Here is a 15,963-nt window from a genome sequence, read left to right as displayed (position 1 = left end):
TATTGGACTGAGATGGACAGTGACTCACTTTCAGCTCTTGAGGTACAAAGTGGTTCACTGGGAGTGCCTGGTCCTCAACTCCGATAGATATCTCTGCCACACTCTACACAGAGAAGTCTTTGACTCAACATTATAATATTATTTATTGTTTGTAAATGAGTAAAATATTGACATAGTGACCTTTTTTTAAATCACACCAAAAATGCAAAAACTAATAACCTTTTGTCGAGCTATCCTCCGCATGTGGTAAGTACTTAATTAAATCTGCCACACTTATCTTCCACTTCCACACAGCAGCTGAATGCAATGAACGCATGCATTATTCATATCAGTGAATTAAGCATTCAGGTCCATAAAATGTGCAGTGTTGGTGTAGATCATCTCTGAGGTATGTGTTTGTCCCTCAGGAAGCTGATGATGGTGTAGATCTATAAGAGAAATGCTTCAAATGAGAATTGTGTTTAAATACATTTTTTCTATTCCCTTTTTCCAGTTGTCACAATTCAATTCACTGATTTTACTGTATACTATTTGGTTAGGCATCACTGTTTGTATGTGGTTGTTTTTGTTGCAGGTTTTTATGTTTTCTCCAATTCCCCTAAAATTCTCAGCCTTGTAATTTCCCATTCTGACTTCATTTCTTTATTTGCTCTCCTTCCTCGGTTTAACCACTCACATCTCCTCTTCTTTCTTTAATGCATCCCTTTTTGCATATCATGCATCCTCCCACATGCCTGCATGTATTTGCATGCATGGGTGCATGTAATCGGTTGGCAAGCTGCCTAAACCCTGTAATTACTGCAACCCTCATTCTCTTCTCAAGTCCACTTTAACTCTAATAGAGATGCTGCTTCTCTCAGGAACACACACACTTCACTAACACGCTCTATAATTATACTATATACACTATATACTCGTTCCAGCACCCGTCTGTTCCCTGTAGAGATCTCCTATACTGTGTTAGTGTGTAGGTGGTTTCATGTGTGTGTCAGAATTTAAACTGGAAGGATATAGAAAATGAGTTTCTGCTTCTCCAACCAGTAAGCAAATTATCATTTTAATTATAATGATGTAATTGTGTGTGTTGGTTTGTGTGTACATTTTCCAGAGGCACTCCAAATCCAGGCTGTCATGCCAAAGCGTGGAGAAGGATGAGGATGGTCAGGAGACATCTGGGCGGGAGGCTGGAGGACAGTTCAACAGGTGACCTTTGACCTTCTTCACCACAACACTGACAATCACTGACAAATATGGACTTCAAGTCTGGAGTTTCCATTGACAAGGGGGGGGGGGGAGTCTCCAGGGGTTTTGATTCTTTTTTCTTTTTACTTCACAACCATCACTTCTTTCATCCCTGTCTTGTGCCTTCCTGCATCTTTACAAACATTTTAATATAGCAGGTCACTTAACTCTACTCTACAGACCTGAGCTCCCGGGATGAATGAAATTGAGGCCACAACAAAAGAAATCACATGTGGTGTCATCATGCAGTTCCAGTGACTCATGGCGGAGTTCATCATGTGAAATATGGTCAAAGACGGACATTTTATCCCAACGTAGCTGTTCTTATATTATTTTTAAACATACTTCCTAAGACCAGCCGTGTTATTCTTCTGTAACCACTGGTAAAAAGTATAGTATAAGTGTAATAAAGGTATCAATACTTCACTATAATATAGTATTTAATTGTAGTGAGCAATGAAGTCACATTTTTTACATAGAGAGACATGGCAGAACAACATGTTGAGACCCAGTGGAAGAGGACATCCTCCTGATGTAGATATAAAGGCCTATTTTTTAAGGTCATGAAAACAACATTATTCTTTGTTTCACGTGATTATATGCTCATAAATTGTGAATTGTAAATGTACTTGTGCCCATCTGAGGCCATGTTGGTCTTAAATTGAGCTGTGTGCATTGTTGGCAGATTGCTATCTTGAGGCAGTGGGAGGTGTTTGCAAAAACCTGGTCTGAATCCAATGGCAGAGTATTTCACTGGTATTTTCAATTATTAAGATAATGATAATAGGCAGATGGACATCATACTTACACTCTGATTATTATAATCCATTAAGGTGGAAGCACATCTGGCTTTTGAAGGGAACACCCCTCTGACTCAAACATAACACATCTATGATTTATTTAGTTTAACCCTTCTGAGGCTCAGTAAACATTTTCCAGAGCCAAATGAACAAAATGGATTTGGACGTTTAAATACACTTGCTTCATGCTCTTGGATCGTTAATATAGAGTCTGATTGTAACATGTTAACCAGACTTATTGCTTTTGTTGGTGTGGGTGGAAAGCACTCAAATTGTTTTACATACGTTTAGGTTGTTAAATCTATCACAAAAACCCACATCATTAAATCGCTCATGTTTTTCTCTTAATCCCAACAAAGGGTTGTAAGTAGCTGTCATATAAATGCAGTCAAGTTAAAGCACAGTATTTCATTTTGAAATCAAGGGTCGTAGAAATATACCGTAGTATAAAATACACTTTACTTGAAAAACACCATTGCCTTTTCCACTTTTTATTTTTCTGCATTTTATCCACTTAACTCTCCCATTGAACATATCCACTTATGAGGCCCCTCATCTTCCCTCAAGCATCATTGTGGATTTGTTGGATTTTATAATTAAAAGAAATAAAGGAATCAGTGTTCATCTGCAGTTTGAACACCGCCCAACTCTCTTTTAGACCCATTCTTTGTCTTTCTGTGTCTCTGCATTGGCCAAGACATATGGAAATTCAGCTGTGTTTTCCTCCCTCGGTTGCTCTGTGTTGAAGGGCTTTGTGTCTCTTTGTTAAACCAGTCTCTGTTCCTGGTTGCATATTTATATATGCGTGTCCTCAGGATCTTTCACAATACAGATTCCTGTGAGCGTGCATGAGCGGCTACGTGTTTGTGCAAGACTGCGTGTGTGTGTATAGGTGTGCGTGAACATGAATGAGCTCTGGTCTCTATTAAGCTTTTCGTCTTTGATGCTCTTTCCTGCTGCCTCTCTGATGGACAGTCCTCTCTTGCCTGCTATGTTTTGGCCCCAGTAAATACTTAAGTGGTTATATGAGCGAGTGCATGTATATCTCATTTACCTTTACCCTGCTCTCCTCTGCCTTCTCTTGTGTTAGGGGTGGAAGGAAGAGGAAGACAATGAAACTGAGCAGAGATCTGTCGAACCTGGTGGTGTTCACCAACTCCGTCGCCTCACAGGAGTGCCTCAATGAAGGTGAAACAACAAAGCTTTGTCACCTGAACACACACACAAGCCAACTAGAAATGCCCAACAATCCCCTAATGAAAACACATTTAAATTGGATTTATATTTGGATCTGTACTAACTGCACACACAGAAATAGCACGCATGTTTTAATTTTTTTCATATTTTCATGAATTATTCTGTGAGAAATCAACAAAAATGTTGCTGTATCTTGCAATGTTGAAATGCTGGATATAGTTTCTTCCCTGACCCACACCTCATTCTTGCACCAGTATTTTTCAGTATGAAAAACAAACAAAAACATGACCACCTTTGCAGAGGTAATAAACATGTTGCAGTCTTCGCCCTGAAGATGTTATCTGATGCCCAGCCCTTGTTCCTCCTCAGGTACTCCAGGTGACGTCCTGTCATTCAGTGAGACCAGAGCTCAGTCTCTGGTGAATCACAAAACCGAACAGTTCCTGGCTTTTAACCAGAGGCAGCTGTCACGGATTTATCCCTCGGCCTATCGCATCGACTCGTCCAATTTCAACCCGCAGTTCTACTGGAACGTGGGCTGTCAGCTGGGTAAGACTTCTGTCTGTAGCTCCGAGCTTCTGACCTGTTTGGAGGTTGTCTGTTAATGGAAACACCCTTTAGCTGCATACCTGTCATCACACATGAACTGACTCTGAACAAGACATGACAACAGACCTCATCTGTGACCTGAACATCACACACCTTATTTACACCTGTGTAGTTATAGTGGACATATGTGCAGACAGTAATGGTGAAGTCACTGGTGTGTGCACTGTATGTGACTGCACGATGTTTGTAATTGAGAGTCTGCTAGTTTATTTGTAGGCTACTTTGTGGAAAAGGCCGGAACATATGGTCTTATATAAATAAATAAATAATTAAGAATTATTTGAATCTGTGTGTAAATGAACAGATCATGATTCCAACTAATGGATCTAATAATTATTATTCTTCTGTTAAAATCTAAGAAATTACTGTCTCAGGTAAACAAAAACAGAAACTGATACTGAGGAGTAAAAATAAAAATAAAATAAATTCTCCACATGACAAACTGAACTAAATTATCTTTGAAGCAGCCCTGATTATTTCTGTTTCCATTTTCTTTTCGCTTGTATTTCTCATTGTCTGTTTTTCCCAACTAAGGTTTTAAGGTTGTAAAAAAAAAACAAACAATGAATAAAACAAAGAGGAGCATAAATGTGATAAATACAAAAACACATCCAAAAACAATCATAGAATGATAAATCAGTCTTCTCATACGATTTGTGATTTCTGCCACTATCGAGCACCCCCAGGGATTTTCACAGTTTATGTGTTCTACACCAATTTCTAGATAACAATTGAATTAGTGAATAAAATGAATCAACTGATTAATCAAAAGATGGCAAAGTGTATGTGTTGATATAAAGTTCTCTCTCTTCTAGTTGCTCTAAACTACCAGACGGAGGGCAGGATGATGCAGCTCAACAGAGCCAAATTCATGGTGAATGGAGGCAGTGGCTATGTCCTGAAGCCCCCTCCCATGTGTAAAGGTACCACCACAGTCAGACTTGGTCCAGGCCATTGCCATTGCTTTCATCTGTTCACCACAGAAATATATACATGGGACGTAGATTAAACGTAGCATGAGAAATACAGATAATGTTCTATGAAATGAGAATTTGACACATGATTGTTGTTATACTATATTGTATTATATATCAGACAAACAAATAAATGAACAAACTCAATGATCCATCTCTTATTCTCTTTAACAATATTAAATATCACACACACAGTGTATACGGTATCTGCTTGCTCCATTGAATATAAATTGTGTTTTCAATAAGAATTAAATGGAGACAGTTTCAGGGAATAGAAAGTGGTGACTTTTTCATTCAATGTGACTGTTCGCTCTCTTTGGGATCTCCACTAGAATTTTTATAGGTTTTCAATTTTTGTTTTCCACCACATGCAACAATGTTGTTGAACAACTACTGAGTTAGCTTCACAGCAAATCACAGGGATGGTTGATTTTCATGGCCTTGCTGCAGTTTATACTAGAGCTTGTAATGATGCAGTATTTATTGAGAATAACACAACCCGTGCCTTCCAGTGGATGTGATCCCAACTCTCACAACACAATGTAATCAGTATCAAAAACAAGAATATGTCTCTTATTTCCACTCTTGCACGTTCTGTGTGGAAACCAGAACAACAAAAATCAGAGTGCTTGGATTTTCAGGATTGATTGATGACATAAATCAAAGTTCTCTGCTGTCGTTCCTTCCCTCCAGGCTCCTTCAACCCATTCAGTGATGACCCACTTCCAGCTTACCCCAAGAAGCAGCTCATTCTCAAGATCATTAGTGGACAGCAGTTGCCCAAGCCACCAGACTCCATGCTGGGGGACCGTGGCGAGGTATAAAACACGCCAAGGCACAAAACCCCTGTTTTCTTACACTCGCCAGCTGTCTTTCTCTCTCGCATCACACAAAAATATACACGCATGAATGCAATATCACAGTTGTCAACCCACAGCTGTAATATAATATAATAACAACAAATTGATTTTATTGCCCTTTCTCTTGCATCAGATTATCGATCCATTTGTGGAAGTGGAGATCATTGGGCTTCCAGTCGACTGCTGCAAGGAACAGACACGAGTTGTTGATGACAATGGTTAGACACAATTATGCTTGGATATAAGTTTGGACTAGTGACAAGTTGGTAGAGGGGATTTCTAGTTCCTACATGAACATTACAATACAACGCAGCTCCTGATTCAGTTTTCTTTGGGTAGTTTCAAAACCTGAAATGATGAAAAATATCCAGTTCAATCTAATTCAATTTCAGGATTTTAAAACCTTCCAATGGAAATATGTGTTGACTGGTCTTTGCATTTCCTATATTATTTATTTTATTTTATATTACCTTGATATAATGTAATGACCTGTTCATTGTTGTTTTGCATCGATGCAAACTTTCATGACTATGGTATTGTACTTGTTTTTATGCTGTATCACTTTGTATGCCTCTGTACCAGCGACAGTCAGTAGCTTGTAGCATTATGTCTTCAGGTTCTCTGTCCATCCGTCCCATTTTTGTGAACACAATATCTAAAAACATCTTAAGGAAATTTCTTCAAATTTGGTTCAAAGGTTCACTTGGACTAAAAGAAGTCCGGAAAAATAAATTGTATGTAGACTGAAACTGCACTGGTTGGCAGAGGCATATTCAGAATTTCAGTCGTATTTGTACTTTCTGTTATTATAATAATTCCACATGCCTACTGCCATAACATTTTTATATTATACACTATACATACTACATGTGTAGCACACAAACCAAAGCAGAAGCTGTAGTATCCTCAGCACTTTGATGAGAGAGAGATGAGCACAGAACAGAGCAGAGATGAAACAATGCCATGGCCACAGATGCTGTATCTTACTTTGTGCTCTGGAGCATTTTTACTCTGAGAGTCAGATTAACTAATTAGATGCTTAAAGGAAGCTGGAGGGAGGGGTCTGCTGGTGTCCCCCCCCCCCCCCCCCCCCCCCCCCCCCCCCCACACACACACACATTTCTCCACAGATGAGGGCATCCAGAATGAGGAGGGGGGAAAGCCTTCTCTGGGAAAGGTTATGAAGCCCTGGGAGCTCAACGTTATTATAAGATTACTGTGCCAGGCATCGATCCATGAAATACAACATTTGACACGTCGCTTCTTCCACATCCATCTTTCGCTCTATTTTGAATATCTTGCGTGATCTACAGTGCATTTGTGCTTGAATGAGGCATTGATGATGTGACAGGTCCTAATCAAGCTGAGTATATATGTGTGTGTTTCCCTCAGGTTTCAACCCAGTGTGGGAGGAGACTCTGTCCTTCACGCTCCACATGGCGGAAGTGGCTTTGGTGCGTTTCCTCGTCTGGGACCACGACCCCATTGGACGAGATTTTATTGGTCAACGGACTGTTGCCTTCAGCAGCCTGATGACTGGTCTGTGCAAAATTTCTGAGCTTTATCTTTATAATAGAAATGTAGCTGCATGACTGACATGAACTGAGGAGAGGACACAGTTTGTCACCGGCATTTAGAATCCATTTCACTTCTGCTATTTAACACAAATAGACAGATTCGCCAACACACACACGTTTAAAAACACAATTTCCCTTGTGGCTTTGGCCATGATATTGCTATGGGGCACATTATCTTGCATCTAGTGAACCATGATTTGTTTATTTTGAATAAGACCTGTGGCTTGGCGGGTTCTTCTTTTTGTTGTCCCTGAACTCCTGATGCCCTCCTCTCAGGCGAATACTATACAATCACCAGTCTGACAACAGCCAATATCATGCTACACTCCCTTGCTTCAATGCTTTCTCCCTCCATGTCCAACAACAGGTTACAGACATGTTTACTTGGAGGGGCTGACCGAGGCGTCCATCTTTGTGCATGTGTCAGTGCATGATGTCTATGGGAAGGTAAGTGCTGCACATTCCTGGTGATATTGTTGCCCCCCTCCCCCCCTGATATTTCAAAGTTAAACAGAAGAAAATGTGTTTCTCTCAACACACTGATCACTGAAGCTATCCTCCTTCAATCCTTTGTCTCTCTAGTGGAGCCCTCTAGTCCTGAACCCCAGCTTTACCATAATGCACTTTCTAGGATCTAACAAGGTATCCTGATGCCCTGTAGGCTCTGTGTGTGGTGCTGCATGAAACAGTAACGCATGATGCAACGCTGTCAGCCATATCCTCAGTGACTTGTTTGTGTGTGACATTAAACCACTGAGTCATACAGTTTGCTTAATATTTTTTACCCACAACTGTGTCCATTTTCTCACCGACAAAGATGGAATAATTTGCAACATAAGCATGCAGCCTCGTGTGGTGTGTGTTTTGGTAATGTAAGGAAGAAGGTTGCCATCTATAGGTAATGCATGTAAAAGCATGCAACTGTTACATTTGCTGTGAACTAAGTTATACATGGTGTATCTTTTCATCGTTAATGAAAAGTAACCCTGAAACTGTGATGTGTAAAAAGAGTTAGGAAAAGCACCATGGTGAATAACAACATTTCTTCTTTCCCTGCTCAAATTTTAATCACGCTTTGTCTATCCTGTTCTCAGGGTCATCAGCTGCGAGGTATCCGGGGTTTGTTTAACCGTTCTTCCAAGTCCTCTGTGGATACAAACTCTGGCGGACTTCGTAAACGCTCCCTTAGTGATCACCTCTTGCGGCGCACGGCCAGTGCCCCTGCGAAGGGACGGAAGAAGACCAAGATGTTGCTATCAGAGTCTGTGGCATCAATATCAGAGCATAAGAATGGCATGGGGGCAGGGATCGGAGGAGAGGGCATGTCAGGGAAGGAGGGAGGGGTGGAGAAGCGTCTCCAACCCAGACCCCCGCTCATCCACAGGCCGATTTCCATGCCCTTAGAAAGGCTTCTGCAAGGGCAGCTGTCCCTCTGCTCCCCAGACAAGGAACAGCACGATATGGGTGCAGACACTATCATAGGTGGGTAATTTTCACTCATCCTTGTCAAAGAATTATAAATATATTTTGAAACAATAATATAAATATAATATAGACAATTTGCATATTATATTACTTTTGGCTGTGGAACATGTTTGCTGTGTAATCCAAGTCATATCTGTAAATGGCTACTTTTTATAATGCAATGCTTTAAGTTGAAAAGTTTGATTAATGTCAGATATTACGTGTTTAGGTTTCTCTCCGTGCTTTACTTATCCTGCTACAACTATCTAAGACCTCGTTCAGACCTGACTATCAACATCTGTCCTGAGGGATACGATCACTCAGACATCCTGAGGTGGTTTTGGACACATGTGGCCACATTCTTCTTATAAATTCATAAATCCATCCTGGGCCACATATGAAGGACCCCTTACTCAGCTGATGTCTCTGACCTGCTACAGTTTCACAATGAGTCAAATGTAGTTTTACTTTTCTCACTGACCATACGTTGGGTTGTTTGTTTTGCCAACGCCACAATATCAACAATGACCACCAGATGATGACTGCAAATAGTTTGTCGATTATCTTAGCATCTCCTGAATCCACAATCTAAATAAACAAACAAATATCGCCACTGGAAACATCGATAAACATTATTTGGTCTATGTGAATGCATGATGTACAGTACATGATTATTTGCATATAGAGTGAAGAAGTGAGATCTGGTCACAGGAGACGCATTCAGGTCGTATTTCAATATCAGGTGTGAACAGATGAACGATGTCCACTGATCAGATCTCTGAGGACAGATGTTAGAACCAGGTCTGAACAGGGCCTAAAACTCAAAGTACATTAACCACGTGAACTGACAGAACAGACTTCTCTCCATGATGCCTTAACATGCTTTTTCTGTCCCATCTTCATTTGTTGTGCTTCTTTATGGTAGAGAACTGACTAGGATGGTCCTGCAGGTAATCTAAAATACCTATTGTCCGAAGGTTGCATCGTTCAAAAACATATCAGTATTGCGTCCACCCAGTGTATTTTGTTTGACAGTGGTCTGAGAAATATATTGATGTGCCATTTGATCCCATTTGAACAAACCAATCCCATTCGACCATCTTTTTCCTAATCTGATGTTCGCAAGCGTGGATTATTCCTTTTGTTTAACCTCCACAGCCTCATTTCCAGCTTCCCCTTCACAGTTGTATTTGGTGATCCATCTGTCTGTGTATTGCGATTGCCTTGTGGCTGGACTGTTAGTTGTTGTAATTTAATCATTGGTTTGCTTGGTGTTCAACATTCAAATGGTAGTATCTAAGCCTGTCTTTATTAATCTTTTCTTTATGTGTCCACAGGAGCTTGTCTCCTTAACAGGCCCAGGTCGTCCTCTGTCAACCTCATCGAATCATCGCTTTCTTTCGAACCAAGCATCGCATCCCCTTCCAAGATGTACAGAAATAAAGGATTCGACCAATCAGCAGAGGCCTCTTATCTGGTTATTGGTGGAGGAGACGTAAGAAAGGAAGATGACTATGTCAATTACCCATCAGAAGACAATGAAATCAACAAATCAAAGACCTTCTCCGCAGGAACAGAGAAAAACTGTTTGGTCTCATCTTCCACGAACAACAAGATGGGACTAGAAACATCATCAAACAGCACAACATTCACTGTTGCACCTTCAGTCTCCTCATCCTCCTCCTCTGCCCCGTCCTCTATGGCCCCTCTTTCTCCTGTTGGTATGGACTGTGATCTAAAGAGTCCTACCTCTTTGCATGACAGCATCTCCAGACTCATTGATGCTGTGTCCTTGGGCAATGAGCAAGACACTTGCGGCTCTATTTCTGCTCTGATAGGTCAATTTGAAAGCACCGTTGACCAAAATGATTTCACAACATTATCCCATGATCACACTCCTTCCCGTCACTCAAACTTCAGGCCTACCACCCCAAAAGCGCTGCAAGATTTAAGGCCTCCTCTAAAGACTACCACAGCCTCTCTTAACAAGAAACATCTGACAAGTACCCATCAAGCAGCTCAAAAAACAAATCATGTAAACCACCAAATACTTTCATCGACAAATACATCTACTCCAGTCCTCTTCTCCAGCCCAGAAACCGCTGAGCTCGAGGAGGTGTACACCATTCTGGACGAGGAGGTACTTTTGCCTGTATCAGTGCACAACCTGAGGAAACAGACGGTCCGTTTTCAGGCAGACACTGTGGTGAACACGTCTTTAAATAGCTTGGGGACCTCTCCGGTAAAAGTGGTTCAGGGGTTGGGGAAAGGGCACAATGTGGGTTGGGAGGATATGCACAGGAAACAGAATGGATGTGACGACACTGAGGAGTCAGAGGAGAGAATATACGAGGAAGTGAATGATCTCCCTGTACCTGGTATAGAACGGGATACTTCCCAAAGGTACATGAGCACTCCTGTGAACGACTCTTTCCAGATTCATCGTGACACAGCAAGAAATACTTTTGCGGAAGTAGAAATTAATGTCGATGAAGATCCACTGGATATAAAGCTGACTTCACCTAGACATGGCAGCCAATGGGAGGGGCTCATGAGTCCAACCAAACGCCATGCTATCTACCAAAACCACGAGTCCATTCCCAACTACTCCCAACAAAAACAGCCTTCGTCATATTCTGATCCTCAACTACAGTATCCCTCATATCCACCTCATGGAGCATTTACACACGCTCCCTCCCCAATCAATCGACCTTCGTATCAGTTATCCGATCATCACCGACACCAGAACAACTCCCAGCCTTTAACTTTCCACAGACCTGTCAACTCCAGACCCTCCAACCCTAGTCAGCAGTGTCAGAATGGCTACTCCATTCCTCAGGGCAATTCTTCAGCCCCTAACAACAGCAGAGACTTTAGTTCCTACAAACAACAGAGGAGCTACAGTGGCAGCCAGCTCCTAAACAGGCCTCAGCAAAACAGTCCAGGCTACAACCAGATGGAGAGGGAGCAAATGAGGGGTTTCCAGAATGGTTTCTCCTCATCTGAAAGCCTGCATGGCCAATCTGCTGTGTCCACAAACATCTGTAGAGACAGAGGACTACCTACTCCTTCTTCAGATTGCAATGCAATATACAGCCACCTGGAGTATGACTGCATCACGCCCTCATCAGAGTCCTCAGCTCCTCAGAACTCTCAGCCACACAGTCAAAGTCAAACACAACCACAAACTCTGCAGTCATGGAAACAAAATGTTACTGTGAACAGTTACCAATCGCAGCCTGAAACCAGAGTTTCAAATTCAAGGCTTTTATCAACTCGTTCCCAGTCTGTTCCCATTGACTCCACAGCCCCCAGCCAATGTAAGTCCAAGTCCTTGGGAGACCTGACCTCGGAGGACATATCATGCAACTTCCAGAGCAAATATCACATTATTAGTCGCAGTTTCATCACTCCACACATGAGGAAGCAGAGGAGAATGGGCACCATGGGGGACGCAACTTTCCAATTGCAGTCGAGTGATCCACTCACGGAGCAGCTACGTAAGCTGGTCAGTTTGGAGGCAGATGACAGTGACAGGGAGAGGCCCCAGTCTCCTCAGCAGCATTATGAAGCAAAATCCCAATCCCAGTCAGTACCCCCACAGCCCCAGTCAACAAGTATAGCTCCTGTGGTTCCCAGGGACACAGATGACTCCCCTCCACCCCTTACCCGTCGCCTATCTTCTCGGAGCCAGAGCAGAGTGCGTCACATCAACAACCGTGCACGTGAAAGACAGCAAGAGTCTCTCAAGCCTCGGCCAGGTGTGGTAATCAATAGTACCACTAGCATTGGTGGGGTGGTGTTTAGGAATAAACCAGCCTCACAGAATCCACCAGCTAACAGACACTCCACTGGTTCTTACATAGTTGGCTACCTTGATCAGCTGGAGGACAGGGGACTTCCCGAGGGTGCTTGCACATCATTACGTTATGGAAATGGGGATCATTATGGAGATCGGTACCACACAGATGACTCTCTTCCAAATGCAAACTCCTCACACTCTGCGTCAGAGCCCGAGGTCTACTTTCTACTCAGACTGTAGCTCTGATCTTAACATAAAATGAGATTAAGAATCGAGCACTGATTTTTTTGATGATGTTCAGTTACACCAAAAGCCAGAGGATGAAGGAAAATACATGCTCGCCATTATGTGTTCCCATGTTCACAGAGCAGAGATTGCCTGTACAATATCAATGAATCATCTCATATAATCCATGGTTGGATCTGACAGCATGAACTTTGTGTATGAAATGTCCACTATTCAATAGTGAATGGTCTTTCTAGTCTGGGAGTGTATTGTCTATATTATACTTAATGTGTAAATGTACCTGGGAACTTTGATTCCCTCCAAATGGCTTCCTAGACTGATTGTACAGATACTTGTTACTTCGTCCCTGTGATGTACTGTCCAAACTGCGTACACTGACTACAAAGCAAAAAAAAGGATTGGGTTTTCAGCAGAGAGGGAATGTCTTTCCTTGTATCATTTGAATGTGTAGTATAATCGAACAGCTAGTTTTAATAGATGGGATTCATCTTTTCAAAAAATTAATGTAAGTCTTCCTTCTGTTTCAGTGGTATTTTCTTTATTTGTGTCGTATGAATATTCCTGTCATTGTTTCTAATCCGCGGTGGATTTTAGTCAAGTCTAACTGTACATTTATGTTTGTGCATGTTACTTGTGAACATGTCAAGCATGACTATGCACCAGTTTATACAATAGATGTTTCATCGCTCAACATTTGCACAGAACAAATAGTTGCGTTGAACACAACCGAGGACACAGGCTTGTTTGTAATGGGTGCAATACAGTACATAAACACTTCCACGCTTGGACTTGTTGCTCTCTTTGATCTGTAGAATTTCAAGACATGATTGCAAAGTTTTAAAGATTTGGAGTTTAAAGGTTTTTATTTTTATAATTACTTTGATACAGACAGCAAAAAGAATCTCATGTTGGTTCTGTTGTTGTGGTTTTATTTTGTATAACTTAATGAAATGGAAAAAAACAGAGTGAAGACCAGACTGAGGAGGGGAGGGTGGCGGAGCTGCAGTTTATTTCTTTTTTATTATCTTTCAGTGTTACAGCATTCTTCTTTTCTTTGTATCGTTGCTCATTGGAGGACTGTGAGCATTTTCCTACAGATGCAATAAACTATTGAAATGTTTTATTTCAAAAAAACACATGTTCATTTCCTGTTTTACTCAAAACCGTAAATAACGTAATGAAACAAAAATGATGCTCAAGCTCAAAATCTATTTATTATTAGGTCACAAACAGCCTCAGTGCCTTAAACATAATGGGATGTAATTGCTCATGAAATTACTGTGTAATAGAGCTGACAAACAGCACACCTGTTGCTCTGGGCATTAAATCCCCCATTCCAACCTGCTGCCACACTTTGTTAAGTCATATGGATAAATAATAGTAAAATATTCCTTAGAGAGATTAACAAGGACCACTTCCATCCTCAGTGTCCTTACAAAGCTTTGCCCTTCCTTGCCCTGAGTTAGCTCAGTCACTTGATGTCATTCAAATATCCAGATGTGGACACTACTGGATTTACTCCATTATGCATGGGTAACGTTTCTCTTTGTTATCATATACATACACTCATAACCCGACTCCTAAACTGAATAATGGCTGAAGCTACAGTGGACAATTCAGTCTTGACCTAACTTTCTCTTTCTCCACTGTCTGAGTTTTTTTTTCTAACAGTGCGTTCCTATAATATAATGATAAAAGTCCAGGGTGTATGATTTAGGGGAATCGATTAAGGATCGTTGTTTCCGTTACCTTAAAATCAACATTGGGAGCAGGTTTTCTTCCGTTGTGTCAGCAATGTTTCTACAGGAGCCCAGGACGGACAAACCAAACAGTGGCTCCATTGATGGACTCTATATTTTTACCTGAAGGCCCTTGTTGGTTTTAACTACTCGCATGGAAGGAGAGGGTGCGTGGCAAGAAAACATTGAAACATTTGTTTTCAGAAATCCTCGGAAAAACATCCCCCCTACACCTCATTTAACTAAAATTTAAAAATAACAAAAAAGCCAAAAAACTTCTAGAAAGAAACCGCCAGATCACTACTGTTTAAAGAACGAACATTCTACAATAACTAATAAGTGTTATGAATAACATGCAGGCTCCAGTGGATCTCTCTTGCTTTTGCAACCTCACTCACCACTTTTAACATTTTAGGTGGGAACCAAACATGGTTTTATTTCAGAATCTTTTTTCGTACATTGTCCATAAATCTTTAAATATAACACATTAATTTCCAATAAGGACAGAGACCTTACAAAAGCAAAGGGCACAGTTTTCCCAGTGAAACAACTGTGGTGAGCAGAGAAGTATCTCAGAAAGCTCAACATGTTAAACCCTGAGGCAGAGGTGAGTTCTACTGCTGTCAGTCACAAACGGAAAACCTGAGGAGGCACTGGGTAGTGGTCAGTGTGCTGCTGACAGATCTGCAGAAGTTTTGAGATCCATCTCAACATGGACCAGAATCTCAAAAGAAAGTTTCCAACATCCTGGGACCATGAAGACCTGAGGCTGAGAGCAAAGAAAGGCTGTACACAGTATAGTATGGTGTGTGTTTGATATATACAAACTTTTTCCTTAGTTATTATTGATATTATTCCTCAACATACACAACTAAATAAGGAATTCACAAGATTTTTTTCTGAGACCACATGATTCTCAAATTTAAGCTCCAGTATTTTTTTAGTTTTACTACATTGGTAAAAGTAAAGTTGCCAATAATTTCAAAATTTAGGCTAAAACGCAATTCACATTTTACTGCATCTTACAAAGTTGACTCTCCAGAAGTGGCAGATCATGTTTCAGGACATTCAGAGCATACATTTTGAATTACAATAAGTTGGAAGAAGCTAAATTAATAATAAAATATAATTATAATGATGTCAGCTTCAGATATTTTTGACTGAATTAACCTTTCTTTAAATGCCTGATTAATTTGCATAGAATACAAATAGCAGGGAAAGGACAAGAAAGGACCTGTTACTTTATCTGTTTTCCTTCACTGAAGTTTCTTGCTTGGATAATTTCAATTAGACACTTTCATCCTCTCTCTCAAGTTGTTTTTGACAGTTTAGAACACGTACACACTCACACCCTCCATAATCACTTGCTAGCAATGATTTGTTTTTCCACCCTCACTCTAGAGAGGAACAATTTTGTGTTGTGCTGCTTGTGTCATCTGTTTCACTTCCATGG

General features: G+C 40.9%; 1 protein-coding gene across 5 annotated transcripts in view; it reads left to right on the top strand.

The window, feature by feature from the left end:
* The window catches only part of plch1 (phospholipase C, eta 1), a 59,259-nt gene extending 45,352 nt beyond the window's left edge, over positions 1 to 13,907 (top strand). For 3 of the 5 annotated variants that reach the window (XM_020088542.2, XM_020088543.2, XM_020088541.2), the window contains 11 exons: positions 1,109 to 1,203; positions 3,133 to 3,230; positions 3,609 to 3,788; positions 4,664 to 4,771; positions 5,516 to 5,640; positions 5,816 to 5,900; positions 7,075 to 7,221; positions 7,627 to 7,706; positions 7,842 to 7,901; positions 8,354 to 8,741; positions 10,061 to 13,907. In XM_020088542.2, the coding sequence (XP_019944101.2) occupies positions 1,109 to 1,203; positions 3,133 to 3,230; positions 3,609 to 3,788; positions 4,664 to 4,771; positions 5,516 to 5,640; positions 5,816 to 5,900; positions 7,075 to 7,221; positions 7,627 to 7,706; positions 7,842 to 7,901; positions 8,354 to 8,741; positions 10,061 to 12,765 (4,071 nt within the window). In that variant the 3' untranslated portion in view covers positions 12,766 to 13,907. Of the gene's footprint in view, positions 1 to 1,108; positions 1,204 to 3,132; positions 3,231 to 3,608; positions 3,789 to 4,663; positions 4,772 to 5,515; positions 5,641 to 5,815; positions 5,901 to 7,074; positions 7,222 to 7,626; positions 7,707 to 7,841; positions 7,902 to 8,353; positions 8,742 to 9,648; positions 9,674 to 10,060 lie in introns of all 5 variants that reach the window. The other 2 variants (XM_069534428.1, XM_069534427.1) reach the window with 2 other exon arrangements.
* The last annotated feature ends 2,056 nt before the right edge of the window (positions 13,908 to 15,963 follow it).

This window comes from Paralichthys olivaceus, chromosome 11, assembly GCF_024713975.1.
Source record: "Paralichthys olivaceus isolate ysfri-2021 chromosome 11, ASM2471397v2, whole genome shotgun sequence".
NCBI lineage: Eukaryota > Metazoa > Chordata > Actinopteri > Pleuronectiformes > Paralichthyidae > Paralichthys > Paralichthys olivaceus.
The sequence above is the reverse complement of the archived record's forward strand: the minus strand, read 5'-3'. Positions and strand labels throughout refer to the sequence as shown.